At 37.4% G+C, this 23,112-nt stretch overlaps 1 protein-coding gene across 1 annotated transcript in view; it reads left to right on the plus strand.

Annotated features, from left to right (window-relative positions):
* The window catches only part of Acvr1c (activin A receptor type 1C), an 86,966-nt gene that overhangs the window by 26,170 nt on the left and 37,684 nt on the right, over positions 1 to 23,112 (plus strand). Inside the window, exon 2 of the mRNA XM_004651857.3 lies at positions 9,003 to 9,233. Within this exon, the coding sequence (XP_004651914.3) occupies positions 9,080 to 9,233 (154 nt within the window). The 5' untranslated portion in view covers positions 9,003 to 9,079. The remainder of the gene's footprint in view (positions 1 to 9,002; positions 9,234 to 23,112) is intronic.

The following is a 23,112-nucleotide window of genomic DNA, read 5'->3' on the forward strand; positions in this document are numbered from 1 at the left end:
GTCCCCCCCCACACATTTAAGTACATAGACACAAATAATTTTTTTAAAGACTGAAACAAAACACAGTGAAAATTGACATAAAGTTGTGCATCTTTTAGTGTTAAGTTCTTCAGTGCTTTGCAGTTCTTTACAATTTTTATCCCAATCCATCTTTATTGAATTTTTTATAGCACTGTGAGCTCCTGTTCTGGGTGTTGGGATATGGTGGGATGAAACAGAAGTAGCTCCTTTATGATGTTTTCATTACACTGGGATTTATACAACAAAGGACCTAATTATAGTAAGTACCCAGAAAGATGAATAGCAGAGCCTTGATCAAGGGGAGTCTGTGTGAAGATCTTTCAGGTAGAGACATTTTTGCTGAGACCTGAGGGATTAGATAGAAGATGGGGGTGCTACAGCCAAATGGCAAGTGCCAAGGCAGAGGTGGGGGTGGAGCTGCCGTATCAGAGCTATGAGGAGACCAGTGCTCTGGGCTTAACATGTGAACTCTAGTCTTTAGCTTTTAACAAGTAGATTTGCTTTATTCTAGTTCTCTCTCTGTGTCACTGTCTCTCTTTTCTTTCCCAGTGCTGCAGACTAAACCCAGGGCCTTGTGCTTTCTAGGCAAGTGTTCTTCCACTGAGCTAAATCCCCAACCATGCATATGCTTGCTTTTAAATGTCATTGGTGTCTGCTGAGCATTGCTATACTCCTGAGCAGAAGACCACAGTTTGCAAACCCCCAAGATCAAAGGAACGATTTGATGAGGAAACAGTTAGGTTGCCTATGTAGGAAAAGTAAGAACCAGATGAAAGCATGTAAGAGGAAATGTGTCCCAGGAAAAGGAGACATCTTTGCTTGGGCATGATGCTTCCATATGGGACTCCAAACATGATCCTTCCTTATAAGTCTGTAAAGGCTAGATTTGGTCAAGAGATTCCAGAGACTCTCTGTCCTCCCTAAGGAAAGAAGGAATTACATTTCCCTGCACTGTGCCCCAAAGCAGCCACAACAAAGCCATGATTCCTCCATCAAGCCTGTTGCCCACTGATGCCTGACTGCCAAAGGTAGGAAGGAGCCAGCTGTCATCTTTCCACCAAAGACTTTCATGCATCTTTATCTACTCTTAGTGGTATTTTCAGAGAATATATACTGATATTGTGGTGACAAACCAGTTAATTGGGCGGTACGCCTGAAAGGTTGGCTTGCATATGTGGAAAGGACCTTTGAAAGTGAACCTTTCAGCTGGTAAGCAAAAAATGTCCAAATGATAATTTTCTCTGTTAATATTTAAATTGCACTGAGAGCTTTATGACATTATGATATCATACATGTCCTTTTCATATTTAGTCACAATTTTGAGTCTATAAGTAAATAAATAACATAATTCCAGCCAGTTTTAGACTCCATCCTTGCCATCCCTTTAAACATTACTTGGAAACATTTTTACTTTTCTATGACAGAAGGAAGAGTCATCAGACTGCTAACGCATGCTTCTTTTGAGTCACTTTTGGTCTTGCATGCTGTGCTGTGCTGGTGTGTGTACTGTGGCTAAAGGATTAAGCAACAGTCTGTGGATGTCTAACACCATTCACAGCGACTGTGAACATTTTCAGGCTTCCATCATTTCCCCTCCATCCCTCTAAAATTTCATCATGTTGCAAAAAAATATTGAACCAAGTGAATAATCTTTACTATTGGCTGGGGAAGGTTTGATGGAATATAAACTAATAGGATTCTCTCGCCACCTGAAATAATAGTATGCAAATTTGAGGGTACAAACCTAATCTTTAGTGAGAGTTGAGAACTCCAGCTCCCTTTTCTCTGTAGATAATATCATCCTATAGTACTTATGCTGAGAACTGTGGGCAAAGCTCAGAGCAGCAGAAGGCAGCAAAACTGAATCTTCTAAAATATGGAGAGATTGAGACACTTGTCTGAGGTCTTAGGTAGCTTGTATTCTAAAGGAGTTGAAACTTCTGCTTTTGCTGAGTGTTGCTTTTGGCCTGAGACTTTCAAGTAGTCATTGTGAGTCACAGGATGTCACACTTCTCCATAGCTGAGCCCATGGCTATATGTTCAAGCAGCTCTGATGCCTCCCCCCGCCCCCATTGAGGGAGTCCTCTCCTTCTGAGCTATCAGGGTGAGGCTTTTTGAGGAAGGAGCATAGCTTCTACTTTGCACAAAGAATCAATTTTATTTTTGCTGAATGTGTAAGTTCTGAATTTTCTGTTTGGAAAACATTTTTTTTATTCATTTGCAAGGAGGGGGAAAATGAGCACATCAGGGTCTCTTGCTACTGCAAAGGAACTCTAAATACATGTGCCGCTTTGTGCATCTGGCTTTACATAGGTATTGGGGAATTGAACCCAGGCCGGCTAACCTCATAAGCAAGTGCTTTAACCACTGAGCCGGCTCTCCAGCTCCAGTAATGAATTTTCTGAGATACAGCATGACATGTACCATTTCTACATGCTGAGTCTTTGTTGAAATCACTTTTGGCCAACTTTTCGCACTATTTTGCTCATATTTCATTAATATTATTATTTTTTTTTAATTCTGTCTTCCCTTACTATTAAGAAAGGCAAAGCTGGGCTGGGGAGATGGCATAGCATTTAAAGTACTTGCCTGTGAAGCCTAAGGGCTGAGGTTCGATTCCCCAGTATCCACATAAGTCAGATGTGCCTGGTTGCACATGCATCTGGAATTCACTTGCAGTGGCTAGAGGACCCGGTGCACTCATTCTCCCTCTCTCTCTCATCTCTCTCAAGTAAATAAATAAGAAAAGAATAAAATAGTTTTTGAAAAGAAAGGCAAAACTGGGCATGGTGCCATGGGTATATGGTTTTAGATTTGAAAGTGGCTTTTCTGTTTTATTTTTCAAGGTAGGGTCTCACACTAGCTCAGGCTAGCCTGGAATTTACTATGTAGTCTCAGGGTGGTCTTGAACTCACAGCCATCCTCCTACCTCTGCCTCCCCAGTGCTGGGATTAAAGGCATGTACCACCACACCCAACTTTAGTTTTAGAATTTGGAAGGCTGAGACAGGAGAGTCTGTTGACTCCAGGACTTTATTCAAGACCAGCCCAAGCAACATAACAACAAAGTGAGACCCAGTCTTGAAAAAAAGAAAGAAAGAAAGAAAGAAAGAAAAAGAAAGAATTGAGGGAAGAAGGAAGGAAGGAAAGGGAAGGAAGAGGGAAAAGGAAAAGAAGTAAGGAGAGAGAAAGGCAAAGGGCAATGCTCTGAAGCATGTGATGCCTCTCAGACTCATTGGGCGTGTTGTCTGGCTTCTCTCCTGCTCATAGTCAGCACTCTGATGAGCTTGAGTCATCCCAAGCCTGCGAATGAAGGAAGGATTACACATACCCAGGTCAAATCTGATGTTCTTTCCAAATTAAAAAAAAAAAGTGTTTGACAGCTTTTTTCTCAAAGAGAAAATGAACAAAGTAAACAGATCATCTGGAAAGGGGAAAAGGAGTCATGTGTTCACATTACCCCTTGGCCAACACAGTTTTTAGCACATGGGCTCAAAATGTAAGAAACTGGCAATGTGAAACCAACTTACTAGAAATACCCTCTAGTCCCAGTCAACCTATTTTGGCTTTTTAATGAGACTCGGACCTAAAGACAAACAGCTTAATTTGCTGTATCTTCTGATGGTCTTTACACTTTTGTACACCAGGGCATGCTAGTCATCTAATGGCAATGTGGATGGAGATTTACTTTCTGGTTGATTGGGAGTGTGCACATCCATGGATGGATGAGGCTAACAGATGTCTTGTGGGTAACAGATGTCTTGGGTTTTACAGACTAATCGGCAAAGAGGGAGAAAAGGGAGGTAATTAAAGGGGTGGGAAGAGACACAAGAAAAGTGCAATCTTCCTAGTGGGGAAAAAAAATCTAATAGACCTCCTTATTATGAATAATTGCTTCTTTCTTCAACCTTATTTGCTCTCTGTTTCCACATGACTTAAGTAGATTGTAAGGGAAAGCATAAAATTAAGAATCATAAGGGAGGACTACTATCTGCTATTAGCCAGATTTATTCTGTCATGGAATATTCTAGAATCATGGATTCAACTAGCATTGAGTTAAAAAAAATAAAATAGCAAAGTATGAGTCTAATTGTTAAAGGCAGTTTACATTTTAACTGGCAAAGTAATGGATCTATGTTGAAGATAATTGGTATAAATATAGTCTAATTATGTGACAAGTGTGACTATATAGTGGACTGGCAGGAAGTCAAAAATGGGAGCTAGGAAGCCTCATATGTTACTTACATGTCGTAGATGTCATTTAGTTTGTTGTTTGTTCCCAGTCAGTGCAATAGAGCAGACAGTTGACCTGGAATAAACGGGAACATTTAGCAGATGTTTGAATCCATTCCCATTAACAAATCCTCAAGCTTATCAGTATTTTCCATTATGCAACATTGAAAGTGTGGCATCATTTCTGTCACCTGTCACCTAGGTGTATATTATTCTCAGAGAAAGAGATAGAGAGATAGAGATAAGAAAGAGAGAGAGAAAGAGAATGGCCACTAGGACGGACCTCTTTGTGCACCTGGCTTACATGGGTTCTGGGGAATCAAATCTGGGTCATTAGGCTCTGGAGGCAAATATCTTAACCACTGAGCTGTATATCCAGCCCCTGAAGGAAATCTTTTTAGCCTTCTAAGCAATTATTGAATATATACATTAATTCCTCAATGAGAAACACTATGTGTTCATTTTATATGCATCCAGTAGTGCTTGGAAGAGAAAGCCTAGAAGGTTGAGGTAAATGCCCTAGAGACTTACTTAGTACACAGTTTAGATAAGCTGAAAACTGGCATGAAATACTATATGTGTAAGGCACATTGAAATGACTTTTACTTGTCCACTTGTCTTACCAGAAAGCAGACAGGTATAATTTGTTTAGAAAATATCAGCAGTATTCCAAAGATAAAAAGATACAGGCCAAAATCTTGATTCTTCTTTGTTGCTAACTTATTTCTATTGGATGAAAACCACATCATATTTTGTTTTTAGAACTGAGGTGGCAAGGATGGTTGTTGAAAACATGGCAGCTGTGGTGTCATAGAAACTATATGTTTTTTGAGTTTGGAGCCTGTTCCGTTAGGTAGTGCTTGATCTTGTTGAGCCTCATTCCATATGTATATGATGGAGACAGTGGCAAGCAACTACAACATAGGCCTCGGAGTAACCTGCCCTGGTGTGGGGCAGGAAACAACATATGCTTTTTAGCTGGGTACTTGATTGTTGAATGTGCATCACTGAAGAGTTCTTTTATTTAATATTTTATTTATTTATTTATTTATTTATTTATTTATTTATTTATTTATTTGACAGAGAAAGAGAGAGAGAGAGAGAGAATGGGCATGCCAGGGCCTCCAGCCACTGCATAAAAACTCCAGACACATGTGCCCCTTTGTGCATCTGGCTAATGTGGGTCCTGGGGAATTGAACCTGGGTTCTTTGGCTTTACAGGCAAATGCCTTAATCACTAAGCCATCCCTCTAGCCCCACTGTTGAGTTCTTAAGAATTGTTTGTGTGGCACTGTTGAGTACTTGAGGGTCATCTACACTTCACTGTTAAGTACTTGAAGGTCATCTATACTTCACTGTTCAGTACTTGAGGGTCATCTATACTTTACTGCTTAGTACTTGATAGTCATCTACACTTCACTCTTCAGTACTTGAAGGCCATTTATGTTCACCATTCAGTACTTGATGGTCATCTACACTTTACTGTTTAGTACTTGAAGGTTATCTATACTTCACTGTTCAGTACTTGAATGTCACTCATACTTCACTGTTCAATACTTGAGGGTAATCTATACTTCACCGTTCAGTATTTGAAAATCATTGATACTTCACTGTAGGGTATTCAAGGGGTGTCTTTACTCAGTGGATCTGAATCATCCATATCCTTTAGTTGGTTGCCTTATCTTCCCAACTTAGGTTCTCTTCGATATGGCAAACATAAGGAGCCCCTGATGAGAATTGAGACCTAGGATTTGAAGCAGTGTGTTAGAGACTTCTGAAAACTGCCTTATCTCCTTATACATAACAGTGAAGAATAATCACAGATGGGCAAATGTGTTAATAATTGAATGTATTGAATACTTGGTAGTATTGTGTTTCCATAATTTATAATTTTATAAAGTCAGAAGATAGTCCACATGAGGCATCAAGATTTCTGTGCATATGTGTGTGTGTGTTTTTTCTGAGGTAAGTTCTCACTCTAGTCCAGGCTGACCTGGAATTCACTATGGAGTTTCAGGGTGGCCTTGAACTCAAAGTGATCCTCCCACCTCTGCTTCCTGAGTGCTGGGATTAAAGGCGTGCACCACCATGCCTGGCTAAGCATCAAGATTTCTGGACAACTGTCCTTTCCCTCGTTTATTTCTCATTTTCAGAGAAGGGTATTGAGGCTTTTCAAGGTTAAATTCTTCTCCAAGAACAGTCAGGAGGTGAGTGACACAAATAATTCAGGAACTTCTTTCCTCATCCATCATCACCCACCACTTGCTGAGGTAGAATTTATTTAACACATATCAACTGTATTTCAAAGTTTATCACGCAATACAAATCAAAATCTCAACAGTTAATGATTACTTAATTACCAATTTTCTAATGTTACACAAGAATTATATTATATTCCCAGCTGTTAGAAATGAGTGGGATGAAAGAAAAATTTAGTCTGAGCCATGAATAAATAAAAATCTTGACCTCACACTTGGTTGAACAGAGAGAGAGATATCTTTATTTTTTAGGCTTTGTCACATTTTTATTTTTATGAGGGGGGAGAGATTTGGCAAGCTGGGGCCTCAGCCACTGCAGTCAAACTCTAACGTGTTCACCACCTGGTGTGCATATGTGACCTTGCACTTGCATTACCTTGTGCATCTGGCTTACATCAACCTGGGGAGTTGCAGCCAAGGGCCTTAACCGCTAAGCAATCTCTCCAGCCCTGTTAGGCTTTTAAATTGTCTCTGCACCTTCATTCAGCTACTCTGTGTGAATTATGGGTGTCTTTTGATTGTGTAAGTAGTTTTGTCTTTCTTACTGTAGGAGAGGTGGTTACCAATGCTTAGATCATACTTTCTATGTGCCAAAAATTGGTGTAAGGGATTTATGTACATTGATTAATTCATTCTCTGTGAGGTGGTTTATTAACATTGTATTTATCACTTTCAGATAAGGGCATGGAGGCAAAGAGGAACCAAGTACTGCCTAAGAACACAAGTCTTGTACAACCAGGGTTTGAAGGCCTTTATCAGATTGGGAAATGCTAGATTTCACTGTCAGAACACACTTGGGCTAATTAATAGATACTTTATTTGCTCTCCTTTATGTAAGGACATGCTTCAACACATTTCTAAATCACCAGATTTTATATGTCTGGAATATGGAATCCCAGTCAAACTAGACTGTATAATCCTATAACTACACATAGCTATTAGTAAGAGATGTCTACCTATGGTAATCAACACTGCGGTTAAGAAGGGAGTGAAATGTCTAACATACTTGCTCATGCCTATAATCCAAGCATTTGGCAGGTTGAGGTAGGAGGATCACTATGACTCTGAGACCAGCCTGGGGCTAAAGAGTTCCATGTCAGAAGGAAAGTCCCTGATTTAGAAAAAAGAAAATAAATGAAGCAGTGAGGTATTGTGTATTGTGCTAATCCAATGCCAAGAACAAAAAATTTTTATGTTAGGTTACATTTTCCTTGGAGCTTATTAATAAAGTACTTGTGGAAATGATATATTATAACTTAAGAAAAAAATAAAAGGGATTAAGTTGGTTAATGTGGTTTGCTCTTCCATACATATCCAGTTATATAGGAATAGTAACCATTTTTTGTTCCCATATTGAAATTTGAGCTTGAATAAGAGTTACCATTTATAAGTGAAATATTTTATGAGTATAAAGTAGACTGTAATTTTAGTTGTTAACAATTTAAATGCTCTTTATTAACAATGGTTATATGGCAAAGTGTGAATGTTCAGGTAATTGTGAGGACAGTTATGGTTGAACAAAAAGTTAATTAAAATCATAATGGAAATCTCTTATTTAGAATTATAGTATTTAGAAATATGTAAAATCAGATGCATCATCAAGTAGCATGCTGAATTTTTGTATGCAGCAGCAGGAGACCCTGTTGTACCCATCCTTTTTTTCTTTCAAAGAAATAAATAAAAATACTAAAATAGAAATTATATATACAAATAAAGAACTCAATAAATTACAACTTCTGGTATCTTAGTTCAAAACAGAAATACTGAGCCTCCTTGAACCTATAGTGTGTGTGTGTGTGTGTGTGTGTGTAGTAAAGAGGGACTGTTGGGATACCATGTGGAAGTGAATAAATTGATTTACCAGAGATGCATTTTGGATATTTTTTTGTTACTGACATAATAAATGCGATTATTAGTGTGCTTTGTTTTATGAGCTAGATGTATACATTAAAAATTTCCTGAAGGTCCCAGTCTATACAACTCTCATTCTAACATGTATTCCTTAGGGGAGGAGGGGGCATCAATGCCTTAAAGGTAATTATAATCTATTTCTATAGTGCCTTCTGTTAAAAGTTTAAAAAAGAGGGTAAATGGGTAGTTTGGTCACCCAGTCTCCCTAGACACATTTCAGTGTTCGGTGAGTGATGCTGGACAGCTCCCTTTGGTTGCTGTGATACTGTTTCCTAGCATTTCATAGGAGCAATTGATTTAGGAATGAGCTGATTGAGCTCAAGAAGGATTTAGACTGTGGTAGAAGAAAACATATCAAATAAGGGAACAACCGAATACATTAGAAATACTGCAAAAAGATTACTAATTGGGCAGCAAATTTAATGAAACACAAGACCAAGGAGTGTCCACTTATCACATATTTTTTAAATGCCACCCATAATCAGTTTTTGTTAAAATTGAATTTCTGTTCTTAAGTACTACAAAATAGCTTTTTATGATGCCTTTAGCATGTTGAAGCTTCTCACCTTACTCATTTCAGGACTGAAGTGTGTGTGCCTTTTGTGTGATTCTTCGAACTTTACCTGCCAAACCGAAGGAGCCTGTTGGGCCTCTGTCATGTTAACCAATGGGAAAGAGCAAGTGATCAAATCCTGTGTGTCCCTCCCAGAGTTAAATGCACAAGTTTTCTGCCATAGTTCCAACAATGTCACCAAAACTGAATGCTGCTTCACGGATTTTTGCAACAATATAACACTGCACCTTCCAACAGGTAAGGGGTTTATCAGTGTTCATTTTAAATTAAATTTTACCCTTGGGAAACTGTAAATATAGCAGAAAACTGATTCTTGAAATAAGAAAATATGATTTACTACTCTTTTATTGTTGAATGATAAAATTCTCTAGAGTCTAGCTGAGGTTGAGTCTTTGTATTTTAAATGCACATCACTGTCAAATCATTGACAATAGTGTAACAACTGGGGAGAAATTTGTCCACATGAATTGTATTTTCTTGATGTGACTAATGGCCTTAAAATAAAATGTAAATTTTAGTGGATTACTTTAAAAGAGCCTAACAATGGTACCAGATTGACTGTATTTGCTGAGTATGAAACTAATTAATAAAAATAAATAAGTAAAAATAAATACTAGGAAAAAATGAGATGTGTATACCAAACGAGATTGTATACCAAGTGGAAAAAACATAAAGGAAATAAAATTTGGGGGGATGGCTCAGTGGACCTGAGGGTCTAAGGGGGCCTGAGCTTGATCCTTAGCAATCCTATAAAAAGGTAGATGTGTCTATGCATGCCTGTAATCCCAGTCCTGTGAGGGGAACACAGAGACAAGAAAACTACTGGGGCTCACTGGTCATCCAGTCTGAGGGATAAATGGCAGTTTGGGGTTCATACAGCGACACTGTCTCAAGGAAACAATGCCAAAAGGCGATAAAGAAGGACACTGGATGTTGTCCTATGACCTGTGCATGTGTGTACACAGAGCTTGTACATGTGCATACACATGTGTAAACAAAACATACCCATACCCCACACCACATACAGTACAAATAAGAAAAAGAATGAGCAGACATCTAATCTACAGTAGTAGGAAAATAGGCTACCACAGCTGCTCCATCTCCTTTGTCCCTCTTACTTTTTCGTTTTGGGTTATAGATAAGACCAACAATTAATATAATGAGCCTTACTGTAGGTTGTCTCTGGTTCATAGATAAACTAATGGAGAAAATGCCCATAAGGACACCAGATATCCACCAAGTAGAGGAAGTCTGTGGTGTGTGAGACAGACAATCACATGATCTATAAACTGAGATGGCTGGTAGCTAGAGGGCATGAAATGGGCAGATGTAACTTTTGAGGTTGCACAATGTAAGATAATGTCTGAGAAAAGAGTTTCCTGTAGAGTGAAGTAGAGACCAGGGGTGGTACATGAAAGGATTTTAAGAATTTTTTTTGGAGATGATTTAGGGTGATAAACACGATTTGGGGACTTATCAGTGTGCAGTGTGTGTGTGTGTGTGTGTGTGTACTGAAATGTATATTTCACCTTATTGACATGTCCAATTAATTCAAGTTAATCAGAAAATTTTAGACAGTCTAAAAAGAAACATGATACTAATATTGAGTTACATAATGTTTTTTCTCTCAAGTTTTTTTGCATGTTTATTTTGGCATTAAGATATATTATTTCTTTTCTTTAAGGCATGTGCTATACACCTGTTTTTTAAATTATGAGAGAGAGGAGGGGGGGCATGCCAAGGCCCCTAGCCACTGTAAATGAACTACAGAATGCATGTGCCATTTTGTGAATCTAGCTTTACATGGAAACTGGGGAATTGAATCTGGGTCCTTAGGCTTTGCAGGCAAATGCCTTAACTACTGAGCAATCTCTCCAGTCCTCTTATTTCTTATATGTCTTTAATTTTTAGTTCACTCTCTATCTCCCTCTCTCCATTTTGGGACAGGCTCTGGCTTTGCAGCTATAGCTGGTCTAAAACTCACTAAGTAGACCAGGCTGGCCTCTTGTGATCCTGCCTTTGCCTCTGTCTCCAGAGTGCTGGTGTGGCTGGTGCTGGGTGTTGGCTCACCTCTCTCTTTTAAAGAAAGAAAATCACAAAATGCCTAAATTAAATGCAGTAAATTTTTTTATGCTTGTTTCATACATATCTGTCTTCTATTTAATTGGCTTAAAAATTTTTGTAGAGATGCTATTTCTATACAAAATAAATATTTTTAGTTAAAAAAGACAGTTTATAAAAATGTCATAGTGCTTTACTGATAATGGGTTTATCAATGCACCAGTTGATACATGGTATGTTTTTTATATGTCTGATTGAATTATCCTATTTTCTATCAGTATAGCTTAGATTTCTCCATCCTACATTTTTCCTTGAAAGATTAATTACAGAATACATGTTTGGGGGAGGAAGATGGATAACTTCCTGCAAAATGTTTTTGTTATTGGGTGTATTATTACTTTATTTTTATTGTTCAGTAATATTCCATTGTATGGATATGCTATAATTTTAAAGATTATATATATATATATATATATATATATATATATATATATATATATATATATATGATGGGAACTCAGTTTATTTCCATTTGAGGACTGTTATTAACAAAGCTACTATATATATTCATGTCACAAATATTTGGAGAATGTTTTCACTCCTCTTAGACAATAATCTAACATAGAACTGCAAGATCATATGATAAGTGTGTGTCTAATTTTATAAATGTAGTCTCCCTGAATAGTTGTAAAACTGCTGATATCATTTTATATCTACAGTGGTAGGATCATAATCCTAGTTACTTTATATTCCTGACAAATTTTCATATAAAAAAACCCTTTTAGTTTTAGCTGTTAATTTGGTTATTTTTGTGTGGTTTCAAATTGTGTTTCCCTCATGCCTAATAATGTTAAATTTTTTATGTTCATACTGTCAATTTGTGTATCTTTATATTTATTTATGTATGTCATATAATTGGGTTATTTTCTTATGGTTGAACTATAAAAGTTCTCTATATTTTTGTTATAAATCCATTATCCATTTTTAGATATATGTGTCATGACTATTTTTCCAATTCTATACATTAGTATTTTGTTTTCTTGATAGCTTTTTTTTGTAGAGCCAAAGGTTAGACATTTGATAAAGTTTGATTTTTATTGCTACTATTATTGTTACATGTTCCATATCCTAAGATGTTTTATCCCAGAGATTATGTATATTTACTCTTAGAAGTTCTGTAGTTTCAGCTTTTTTATATCTCTGTTGAGTTTCAATTTGTACAAAACTATGAGGTAAAGATGGAGTTTCATCTTTCCCATGTGGAATGAAGTTACAGCATCAGTTGTTAAAACCTCTCCTTTTCTATTGAATGATTTTGGCACTTTGACTGAAAATTAAGTAGCCACGCATATGTGGTAGTACCTATGGATGTGGCATGATGTTCCATTTTTCTGAGTGTCTCAGGCTACTGTTGAACTATCTTGATGTTACAGTTTAGTAGTAAGTATTGAAATAAGGTTATTGATCCACCTAACCTTTTCTTTTAGAAGACTGACTTGACTTGTACAAGCAATTTATATTTTCGCTTAAATTTTAGAGTCAGCTTATTTCTACACAATATGCTGAGATTTTGATTAAACTGAGTTGAAAATATAGATTAATATGGAGAAAATAGTCATGATAACAATATTGATCCATGAACATTGCATGTTTTTCCATTTATTTGGTCTTTCATTTTCTTAGTGGTATTTTGTAGTTGTTATAAACTAAGTTTTAAACATATTTCAATGAAGTTTGTGGAGCTCTAGGTACTACTGTGAATGGAATTTTTATTTTTGGTCTGTGTGTCTGTGAGTGTATGCATGTTCATGTGTATAACTACAACCATGTGATGTCACCATGAATATGTGGAGGTCAGAGGATAACTTTTGGATGTAGGACCAAGTCTTCTACTTAATTTGAAGCAGTCTGTCTCATTGCTCGCCTTTGCCTTCCCCAGACTAGCTGGTCCACAAGCTTTCAGGAAATTCTCCCATCTCTGTCTTTCATCTCACCATCAGCATGCTGGATCACAGAATCTCACCACAGTCTCTGGCTTTAGTTCGTGTCTTGGGATTCAAAGTTGGGTACTTAGGCTTGAGTGGCAAACACTTTATCCACTGAGCCATCTTCCTAGCTCCATGAATGGCCTTGTGAATATCTCCATTTGTTAATGTCAACTTCCAATATATGAAAAAGTTCACCTTATTCATTGATTATACATTGAAATGGAGAAAATAATGTATTTGTTCTAGTTGTTTTTCTTTTACTCTGCAGAACTTTCTGTTATCTGTGAATATAAGCAATTTCAGTCTTTATGCTGATATGCATGTTTTTTTTTCCCTTTTTTGTATTTTTAATGGCCTGGTCTTCTAATATGATGGTCACCAGGGCTTGTGACAATGAAGACTCTTGCTTTCTTAAGAAGAAAGCACTCAGTCTCTTAACCAGGGTTTTTAAGTTTGTTCTGTCTTATGGTGTTTGTTTGTGTTGTTTGGAGATAGCATCTTGCTAGGTAGTCCAGGTGTGTTAGTACTCACTATCCCAGTCTAGCCTTAAACTCAAGACAATCCTCTTGCCCCAGTCTCGCAAGTGTTGAGATTACAGACATGCACCAACCATGCCTGGCTTCAAACTCTTACCATTAGTTATGATAGCAACTACAGACTCTAGATATCTAGTATCAACTGAGTCTTATTTCTAATTTGTTCAAAGTTTTAGTTTCTCAAATTTAGTGGATATCCAGTGTTTCAAGCCTTTTCATGACTTGATTGAGATTGTCTCATGAGTTTTTTGAAGTCTGCTGGTATATGGTGGGTTACATTAATTGGGTTTTAAAAAATGTACATAACAAAAAAGATACGTGTTGGCTAGCCACTAACTCTCTACAAGACATTCTATATGACACTTCATTGAATTCCACCTTTCTTACTTGAACTAAGAATTTATTTCATTTGGTGTCATTTAATGGTAAGTGTACATTGAAAAGGAGTGTATGTGGTACACATGGTCACATTGTGTGGATTGTCCTTTATGTGAGAGAAGGCTACATGTTTATTAGCCATATGTGGAACAGTAGCCATGTGAAGAAAGAATGGAAACCTTCATGCTGACCATCCACATAGGAAAGTGACAACCTTACCATTGCATATCACATATCATGTGGTTATGATTGGCATTCTTGGCTCTGCCTAATAGGAACTGCCAGTTTCAAGTGTTTGTACAGAAATACAACATAGAAAAGCACTCTGAAAATTAGTGTGATGTTTCTGCAGTGCTTGATCACGAGCATCTAACACATCTTACCATGTTTATGGGCACAATAGCAGAAGGAAAGGGCAAGAGCCAACTGAAAAATGTTGAGAATGAGGGATGTCTGTTTATGGTCCCAGCCAAAAGCCAAGATCATTGTCTCCCTGCTGTTTCTTATATCACCTGTTTCATTTGATTCAGGGGTTCCCCCAAAATTATATATTCTGAATGCTAGGTCCCCAGCTGGTAGCAATTTGGGAATTGGAGATTCCTGAAGGCAAGGTATTGTTGGGGGTAGGCTCATGGCTGTTACAGCCTCCTTCCCCTTGCTAGTTAGTATTTGGTACACTCTCCTGCTGTTGTCCACCTGATGTTGCCCAGGAGGTGATATCCACCCTCTGTTCATGCCCTAATTTTCCTGTGCCATCATGGAGCTTCCCCTCAAGTCTGCAAGCCAAAATAAACTCTTCCCTCCCACAAATTGTTCTTGCTTATGTACTTTCTGCCAGCAATGTAAAGCTAAGTACAACAGTAAAATTGGTACCAAGAAGTGGGGTCATTCCTTCTAGAAACCTAACAGTGCTTTTGGCCTTTTGGAACTGATTCAAGGGAGGAATGTGGAAGGATTTGAAACCTTGGCATAAAAGACACCTTGCAGTGGTATACATAAATCTTCTTGGACTATTCTTGTCAGAGGTAAGAGTCCTGAATGTAATACGAACTAAGGACTGTGAGGATTGGCTAATAAGGGGAAGAAAGAGCTTTGTCTGGACTGGCTAGAAGCAGATTTTGTGAGAGGATTGCTGTTCTGTTCTGTCCTAAGAACTTGTGCAGGATTGCATTATGTAGAAATGGAGACTGGTGTGAACAGATGGATAAGGCACAGATAGATATGAAATCTTTGGGGTGAAACTGCTGCCTGTTCAGCTGCAATTGCTTGAGAGACTACAGCCATTGAGATTGGGCCAGCTGATCTGCATTTGGACAGCAGAAAGTATGCAGACCCTTTTGAAGTAAGGGCCCTGAATGCTAAAGCAGTGTCTTGCTCCTCAAAATCAGATTTATTTCCCCCCTGGATTAACAAATTGGCAGCCTACCTAGTACTATGGAGTATAACAAGCATAGAAAAGAGGGTTATTGAATTTGAAATATGGTTTTGTATTTTGGAAATGACCATGAGCAGTGTGAAGCAGGCTTGTTAGATTACCTGCATGGAGTCCTACTAGAGCAATTAGGATGAACCCAATGGAGATGCCAGGATTATAGGATGGCAGCCACGGAGAGCTGCTTGTACTATATGAAGTTTTCCTGTACTGTGAGCAACCTAGCTAGAGGGACAGAATCGGAACTCCAGAGACTCTTCACTGGTTAGAATTATTGGACTTGGGATACTTGTCACTGGTTAGAGTAGTCAGACTTGGAGCTACAGAGTTTGATGTTTTCCCTATTTGTTTTAAATTTCATTATTTCTTTTCTTTCCCAGTGCCATCTTTTGCAGTGTGAATGTTTATTCTGTGCCATTATGCTTTGTTAAAAGATCTTATATGTTGGGCGGGAGGGGGGGTGAAGACATTGGATTATGTGGATATTTGAACCTATGGATTGATAAAAACTATGGGAACTTTTAAAGTTGGACTGAATGTTTTGCATTTTACATCATGCATGGTCATCAGCTTATCAGGGACGGAATGTGGTGGTTTGATTAAGTTAATCCCATAAATTATGTGTTCTGAATACTAGGTCCTCAGCTGGTAGAAATTATGGAATTGGAGCCTCCTGGAAGCAGTGTATTTTGGGGTGTGGGCTTATGGGTGTCATAGTCAGGTTTCCCTTGCCAGTGTTTGGCACATTCTCCTATTGCTATTGTTCATCTGATGTTGGCCAGGAAGTGATATTTACCCTCTGCCCATGCCATCATTTCTCCCTGCCATAATGGAGCTTGCCCTTGAGTCTTTAAGACAAAATAAGTCCTTTCGTCTCATAAACTGCTTTTGGTTGCGTGCTTCTGCCAGAAATGCAAAGTTAACAACCCCCAACTGTTTTTGGATAGCTGATTGATGCAGAGCTCAGTTTCTACTGGTCCTCTTCTGTTCTTGGGTCTCATTTGTAATGACTGGCCTCTTGGTTTGTTGCTTTGTGATCAAATTTATACCTGGAATGAAGTGTATGCCTCTCTGATCATATCCTTTCTTGCTGGTGCCCATGCAAGTCAGGCATTAGAGAGCTTCTGGCACCTATTCTTGCTTTCCTCAAAGTCCTCTTAAATGTTTGATACTAATTCCTAAAATGTTCATGTCTTTTATATAGGTTTCTACTGTGATGTACAGAAGGAAATGCATTTGACTTATTTCCCCATATCACACAGGTACAAACAATGAAAACACCAGATATATACAGATATATATATATATTTATTTACCCTTAAATGTACATGATACTTTGATCTTAGTTATTTTACTAAAGGAAAATTCAGGTTAGATCCCTCTAACAGCATTATTTATAGTTTTAAATCAGTACTTTAACAGATATTTAAAGTGTACAGTTTTTTCAAGGAATAAGGACATTTCGTATTTCAATTCACTGATAAAAAGAAACTATTAAAATTTTAGTTACTATCTTAATTTCACACATTCTCCTTTTAAGTGGTCTTTTAAAAACCTTCGTACTATTCACTTGAAATGCTAAAATTGATTAAAGTCAATTTAATTCAGGTCAGTTTGACTGAAATTTAATTTAGATCATATTAAATCTAATCTTTGCTCTTGAAAGTTTCCTATTTTGCATTACACATGGGTTTACTTGTAAGGAGTTAATTATTTTATTTGATAGAAAGTAAGTTGATGTTTTCATAGGAAGGTAGTATTAGAAAATTTGCTCTTTCCTGAAGCTTATTAAAATGATGGAGAAGCGGTCTTCCAAGTTTAACTGCTAATCACAGATACATAGAGGGTTTTTCTCCCCTCATGTTAAATATGGAAGACAGCAGTCATTTCCAAAAACTAGCTATTTGATTAGTACTTCAAAGTGATTACTTTACAAATACCAAATCTATTATCATCATAAAACAAATGGAGTACTATATACTTAAAATTAAATCCAGGCTGTATAAATCAGGTAAACAAGAGAAACTTGTATTTGTTTTATGAAGTTTCTCCATCTAGTTTATTCTTCCTGATATTTTTACAGAAGAGGAGTTTTCTTCCATATCTGCGCCCTTTTCTGAAGGTCTGTCTGTCACTTTGACCTAGTCTCTCAGGCTTTGCAGATCCTCAGTCATTATATATGCAGAACTGCCCATTCTTGGCTTCTTCTGAGATGAGAAGAGAAGATATTTTGGTCAGAAAACAATCATTTTCAGAAGTAAATAATGTATACATGGCTCTTCAAGAATATTTCTACTTCAAAATGCAAAGATTTATTTGTACAAGTTCGTATGCACTGAGGGGAAAATCCATGTAGTGGAAACAAAGGGAAGGTAAAAAAAATGTGTACTTCAGAGTGCCTGTCCTTACTGAAGGTCCAGCCCATGAGTCATGCCTTCCATTCCCTTCAGTCCTCACATTTCCTTTACTAGTTTGGTATAAACTTGACCTTCTGTCTTTATCCTCTGTGTCTTTCGAGCAATGTTTTATATTTAATAATTTTAGTATCCACAGCTTCTGTAGGTTGAATTATGCTATTTTTGACTGATGATTTATATTCTTGACGGCTTTCTTCCTTGTTGATTTGTAAGCTTTGAGTATAAGATTGTTTTGGGGACCATTATCTGGAGAAACTTTTGGAGCATATATTTAAATTTGTCCCCCCAGAGAAGATTGCATTCGCTTTTGCCAGGTGTCTGAGGGCGCCCTCCATACAAGTACATTGTGTGTTCTGATTAGGTCCTTCCAGCTGACAGAGAGAGTGAATTCTGACTCTAAGCTCTTGAAAGTGTACACATTGGAGATGAGGAACTCTCAAAGAAACTGTGTTTATGCTCTACCCAAAGCAAAGGCTGAGACAGAGAAGTGTGCATACCATCTCTCTCTATACTCATGACCTTTTTCAAGGTACTGTCATTCACAGTTGCCAGTTTTATGTAGGGATATTTGCTTTGATTTTTCATTTTCTTTTTTTTTTTGTGGGGCTGTTTGAGGTAGGGGTGCTCTCTAGCCAGGCTGATCTGGAATTTACTGTGTACTCTCAGGGTGGCCTAATCTCACAGCAATCCTCATACCTCTGCCTCCCAAGTGCTGGGTTTAAAAGTGTGGGCCACTGCGCTCAGCATGATTTTCCATTTTCTTAACAAGTTTTATCTATTATCTTTATAAACTAAGCACTTGACCATCAAGAGCTGCCAGATACCTCCAGGATAAGCTGACAAAGACCCCAGTGCTCAAGGGCTTATCTGGACTTCCACTGTAGCTTTGCTTGCTGAGCAATTTGCTTATTTTTTCTAACAGAAAAAAAAATTCATTTATATTTTACTTAGCATTTCCATGTATACCATACCAAGAAGGGTGCTTGTGGACATCTAAAGTGGAATTTAGCAAAAATGGAAATCCTAGGATGGTCTATTTTAGAAATGATACTGACATAATTATCTATCCATCTGGAAGAAAGCACAGTTGTACCAGAGTGTCATACCATATACAAAAATAAATTATAGCTGATTAAACATCTAATTGTGACATCTAAAACAATTTAAATGTCAGAGAAAAATTTAGAAAAACAATTTTTATGACTTTCTAGTATGGAGACTATTCTTAAATAAAACAGGAAGCTCAGATCTATCAAAGGAAAAGACAAACGGAATTAAGCACATGAAAACCAAAATAAGATGACTGAAAAAAGATATAAATAAAACTAAAAGGTAAACTAGATATTGGGTAGAAGTAGTTGTAGCAAAATTGCTGGGCGAAAGCAGTTATTTAGAAGTTAAGTGTGCATGTGTATACAGAAGAACTGGCGCAAATGAGAGAAGAGCATGGAAAAAAATGAGCAAAGAACAAAACTAGAAATTTTATAGAAGAGAAAATCTAAAGTGATCAAGTATTGAAGTGATGTCCAAACCCACAAATAACTGGAGTTATGTTAACATAACCACTTACCATTTGTGCATCCATTCAATGTTTTCAAGTAAGAGTCACCAGAAAATTAGGCAATAATGAAAAAACTAATGACAAGAATTCTGGAGTAACGCAGTCGTATGGTTTATTAATAAACTCAACAATTTCACCATCCTGCTTTCAGATTTCTTATTTACTAGTACAATAAACACTGGTATTGCTTAGGAAAATTTTTTTTGGAGGAATATGTGTATGTGTGCATGTGCATGCGTGTACGTGCACACACACATGCACACACCATGTTCCAGGAGGTCAGAGGACAATATGACTATTGGTCTTCATGGTATACCTTGTCTAAGAAAGGTTTCTCATTGTTCTCTACTGTGTTTGCCAGATTATCTGGCTTATCAGCTCTGGGAGATTCTCCTGTTTCCACCTCCCATCTCCCTCTAGGTGTGCTGGCATTACAGATGCTTGTACTATTGCATCAGGCTTTACCTGGATTCTAGGGATCTGAACTGAGGTACTCACACTTGTGTGACAAGTGTTTGGTCCACTGAACCATCTCCCTAGCCAAGGACACTCTTATTTAACTTAGTGACATTTGTATCTGAGACTTTATGACCATGTGACTCTGTCTCTGGTGATGAAACATATGTTGGGACGTTCATCTTCAGGAGCTTAAGTTTCAAGAGAGACAATAAAGCAAAAACAGGGCTTGACAAGTTTCAAACCCAGCAGAACCTCCCTATGTTCAGCTGAGATATCAAAAGCTTCATTCCTTATTTGAGTTTAAATCAGCTGTATACACTCTACCTTCTAAGCCCAGGATGGATAGATTTAGTACTGAGCACAGCAAACAATAAACAAAGGAAAGATTGTAATTTATAGTCCCAAGAACCTGTGAGCAGGGGCTGGCCATCTGCCAACACTAGGGCTGAGTTTCTATGGATAGTAGGAGATTCTCAACATAACACTTTCTGTAATTTAAGATAACCCTTCTGTGACTACGGTTGCCTGACAGAAGAAGTACAAACTGGAGGAAGACACTTTTGTATCAGGCCTTAAATAGCAAATAAGCCTACTTCCAAGGGTGTGATAAGTTCACATTGTGATGGACAAGCACACAGGCATGACAGAGAGCCAGAGAAAGAACACGCATAGAGGGGAGCATCAGACCCAAGTGCTAGACTAAATTTAATTCTTAGTTTAAATGAACAAAAGGCAAACTCGGAAGTATATTTAAAGGATAGAAAACTATTAAAAAAGTGGTCCAATAACTGTCCACAGTAACAGCAGACTTTAATATTTAAAGATAGGGGCTGGAGATATGGTTTAGCATTTAAGGTGTTTGCCTCCAAAGCCTAATGACCTGAACTTGATTCTCCAGTTCCCTTGTAAAGCCAGATGCACAAAGTGGTGCATGTGTCCGGAGCTTGTTTGCAATGGCTGAAGGCCTTGATGCACCTATTCTCTCTCCCACCTACTTGCAAAATAAATAAAAATACTTAAAAGAATATGCTGCAGAGATGGCTCAGTGGTTAAAGGTACTTACTGAGAAAATTAAAAAATACAACAACTGAAATTAAAAGCTGAAGGAAGAGGTTTAGCAATTAGTGTAGCAAGCAACTGAAGAGAAACTATACATGTGAAAGGACAGAAGAAATGATTTTATGTGCAGCATGCAGAGAAGATGTCATGAGAATTTGAACAGGAGGACATGATGCAAATGCAAGGTTGAGCATGGCCTCTTACATAATGGTACAAAGGAGATATGAGGAAAACAGCTTCAGGTTCACCTATACAGATGAAGGGCATCAGCTCTCAAATCTCAGAAATTCAGTGACTAGTACTGGACAAGTACAAAGAAACACAAGTCCTGGCAAGTTATGTATCACTACCTAACTCCAAAGGGAAGGGGAATTCTTAGAGTTGGCAGAGAAAAAAGGTAAACTAAATAAAACAAGCTATAGTACAGTTGACTTTGTCAACTCAATAGTCAAGAGTTAAGTAAGACAAATGGTAATTATATTTTCAATATCTTGAAAAGAAAAAAAAACACTTGGCAACATAGATTCTATATCCTGCAAAAAAAAAAAAAAAATCTTTAAAACATAAGGGGAGGGCTGGAGAGATGGCTTAATGGTTAAGGTACTTGCCTGCAAAGCTTAAAGACCCAGGTTCCATTCCCCAGAAACCATGTAAGCCAGATGCACGTAGTGTCCCATGTGCTGAAATTCATTTGCAGTGACTAGAGGTCCTGGCATGCCTATTCTCTCTGTCTCTTTCTTTCTCAAATAATAAATAAATAAATAAAACATAAGGGAGAATAAAAGAAAATTTCACAATAATAAAAATAGGATGAGTTTGCCACAAGTAGACTCTGATATGAGAAGTTTTAAAGGACATACTTAAGCAGAAAGAGAGTACATACCAATGTTCTGACAAACATGGCAGAACATAAAGCAAAGAAATGACATACATGAGTAGTTGTTAAAGATGCCAATGTATTACAGTCACAATGTCTTTTTTATAAAAAATATTCATCTATTTGAGCGAGAGAGAGAGAAAGAGAGAGAGAGAGAGAGAGAATGAGGCAGATACAGAGACAATGGCCATGACAGGGTCTAGCCATGGCAAACAAACTCCAGACACATGCACCACATTGTGTATCTGGCTTTACAAGGGTTCTGAAGAATCAAACCCAGGTCCTTAGGCTTTGCAGGCAAGTGCTTTAACCATTGCATCTCTCTAGCCCCACAATGTCTTTAAAATAGCATAAAAGGATTGTTTGATATAAAAATACTGTATTATATATCTAGAGAGCCATAAAAGGAATCCAAATGTTCTAAGGGCCTTGTTTGATGTAGGAAGAGGGTAAAGATATTAAGTATTATTCTAAATATGTTTATTAATGAGCCTATGGTAATTTTTCCATACTTCTCAAAGAATAAAAAAGAATGTCCCCTCAAATCTGTAGTAGGGAAAATGAAATAATCCAAATAGATAAATTTCCAGAAAATCATAGTTTACAAAAGTCAAATAGTTTTGTGGTATTAAAGAAATTGTATAAGTAACTTTCAAATAATCAGTAACAAAATTTCCTTGGAAAATATTTTACAGCCCAAGAAGGCCCATCAGAAGATTCTGCTAAGCTTCTAAGAACAAGTAATTCTTGCCCAAATTTTTCAAAACATAAACACGTGGAAAATATCCCATAACTCATTTTATGCATTGAGATGTATTAAGATGATGATCATAGGAGATGGGCTTTTTGAGGAAGTGACGAAGTCATGAGGGTGGGCCTATGAAAGAGATCAGTGCACTCATGACAGAGGTCTAAGGGAGCTGCTGCCTCCATGTAAGGACAGAGTGACAAAGGAATCCTAGGAGCTAGAAAGAAGGCCCTTACCAAACACAGAATTTGATGACACCCTGGTGTTGGACTTTCTAGCCTTGGAATTCTGTGTTGACTATGTCCTATCCACTTTGTGGTCTTTTTTACAATAACATGAATAGACTAAGACAGACCTCAGATAAAAATACAAATTCCTGCTTTTTCTTGAAAAATCAGAAAATTTGGCCTTCCTTAGGTCTTATCCTTGCTGCCTATTGGCTAATGCTGAATAAATACTGACTTACTGTTTCATATTGGGTGTAAGCTTTTGCTATTCATTTATTTGATTTGTTATGGAGATATATCTATTTCTATATATATGTAGAATATATATAGAATAGATATATATCTATATCTATTTTCCCAGAGCTCTCAATAT

This window comes from Jaculus jaculus, chromosome 4 (assembly GCF_020740685.1).
Source record: "Jaculus jaculus isolate mJacJac1 chromosome 4, mJacJac1.mat.Y.cur, whole genome shotgun sequence".
Taxonomy (NCBI): domain Eukaryota; kingdom Metazoa; phylum Chordata; class Mammalia; order Rodentia; family Dipodidae; genus Jaculus; species Jaculus jaculus.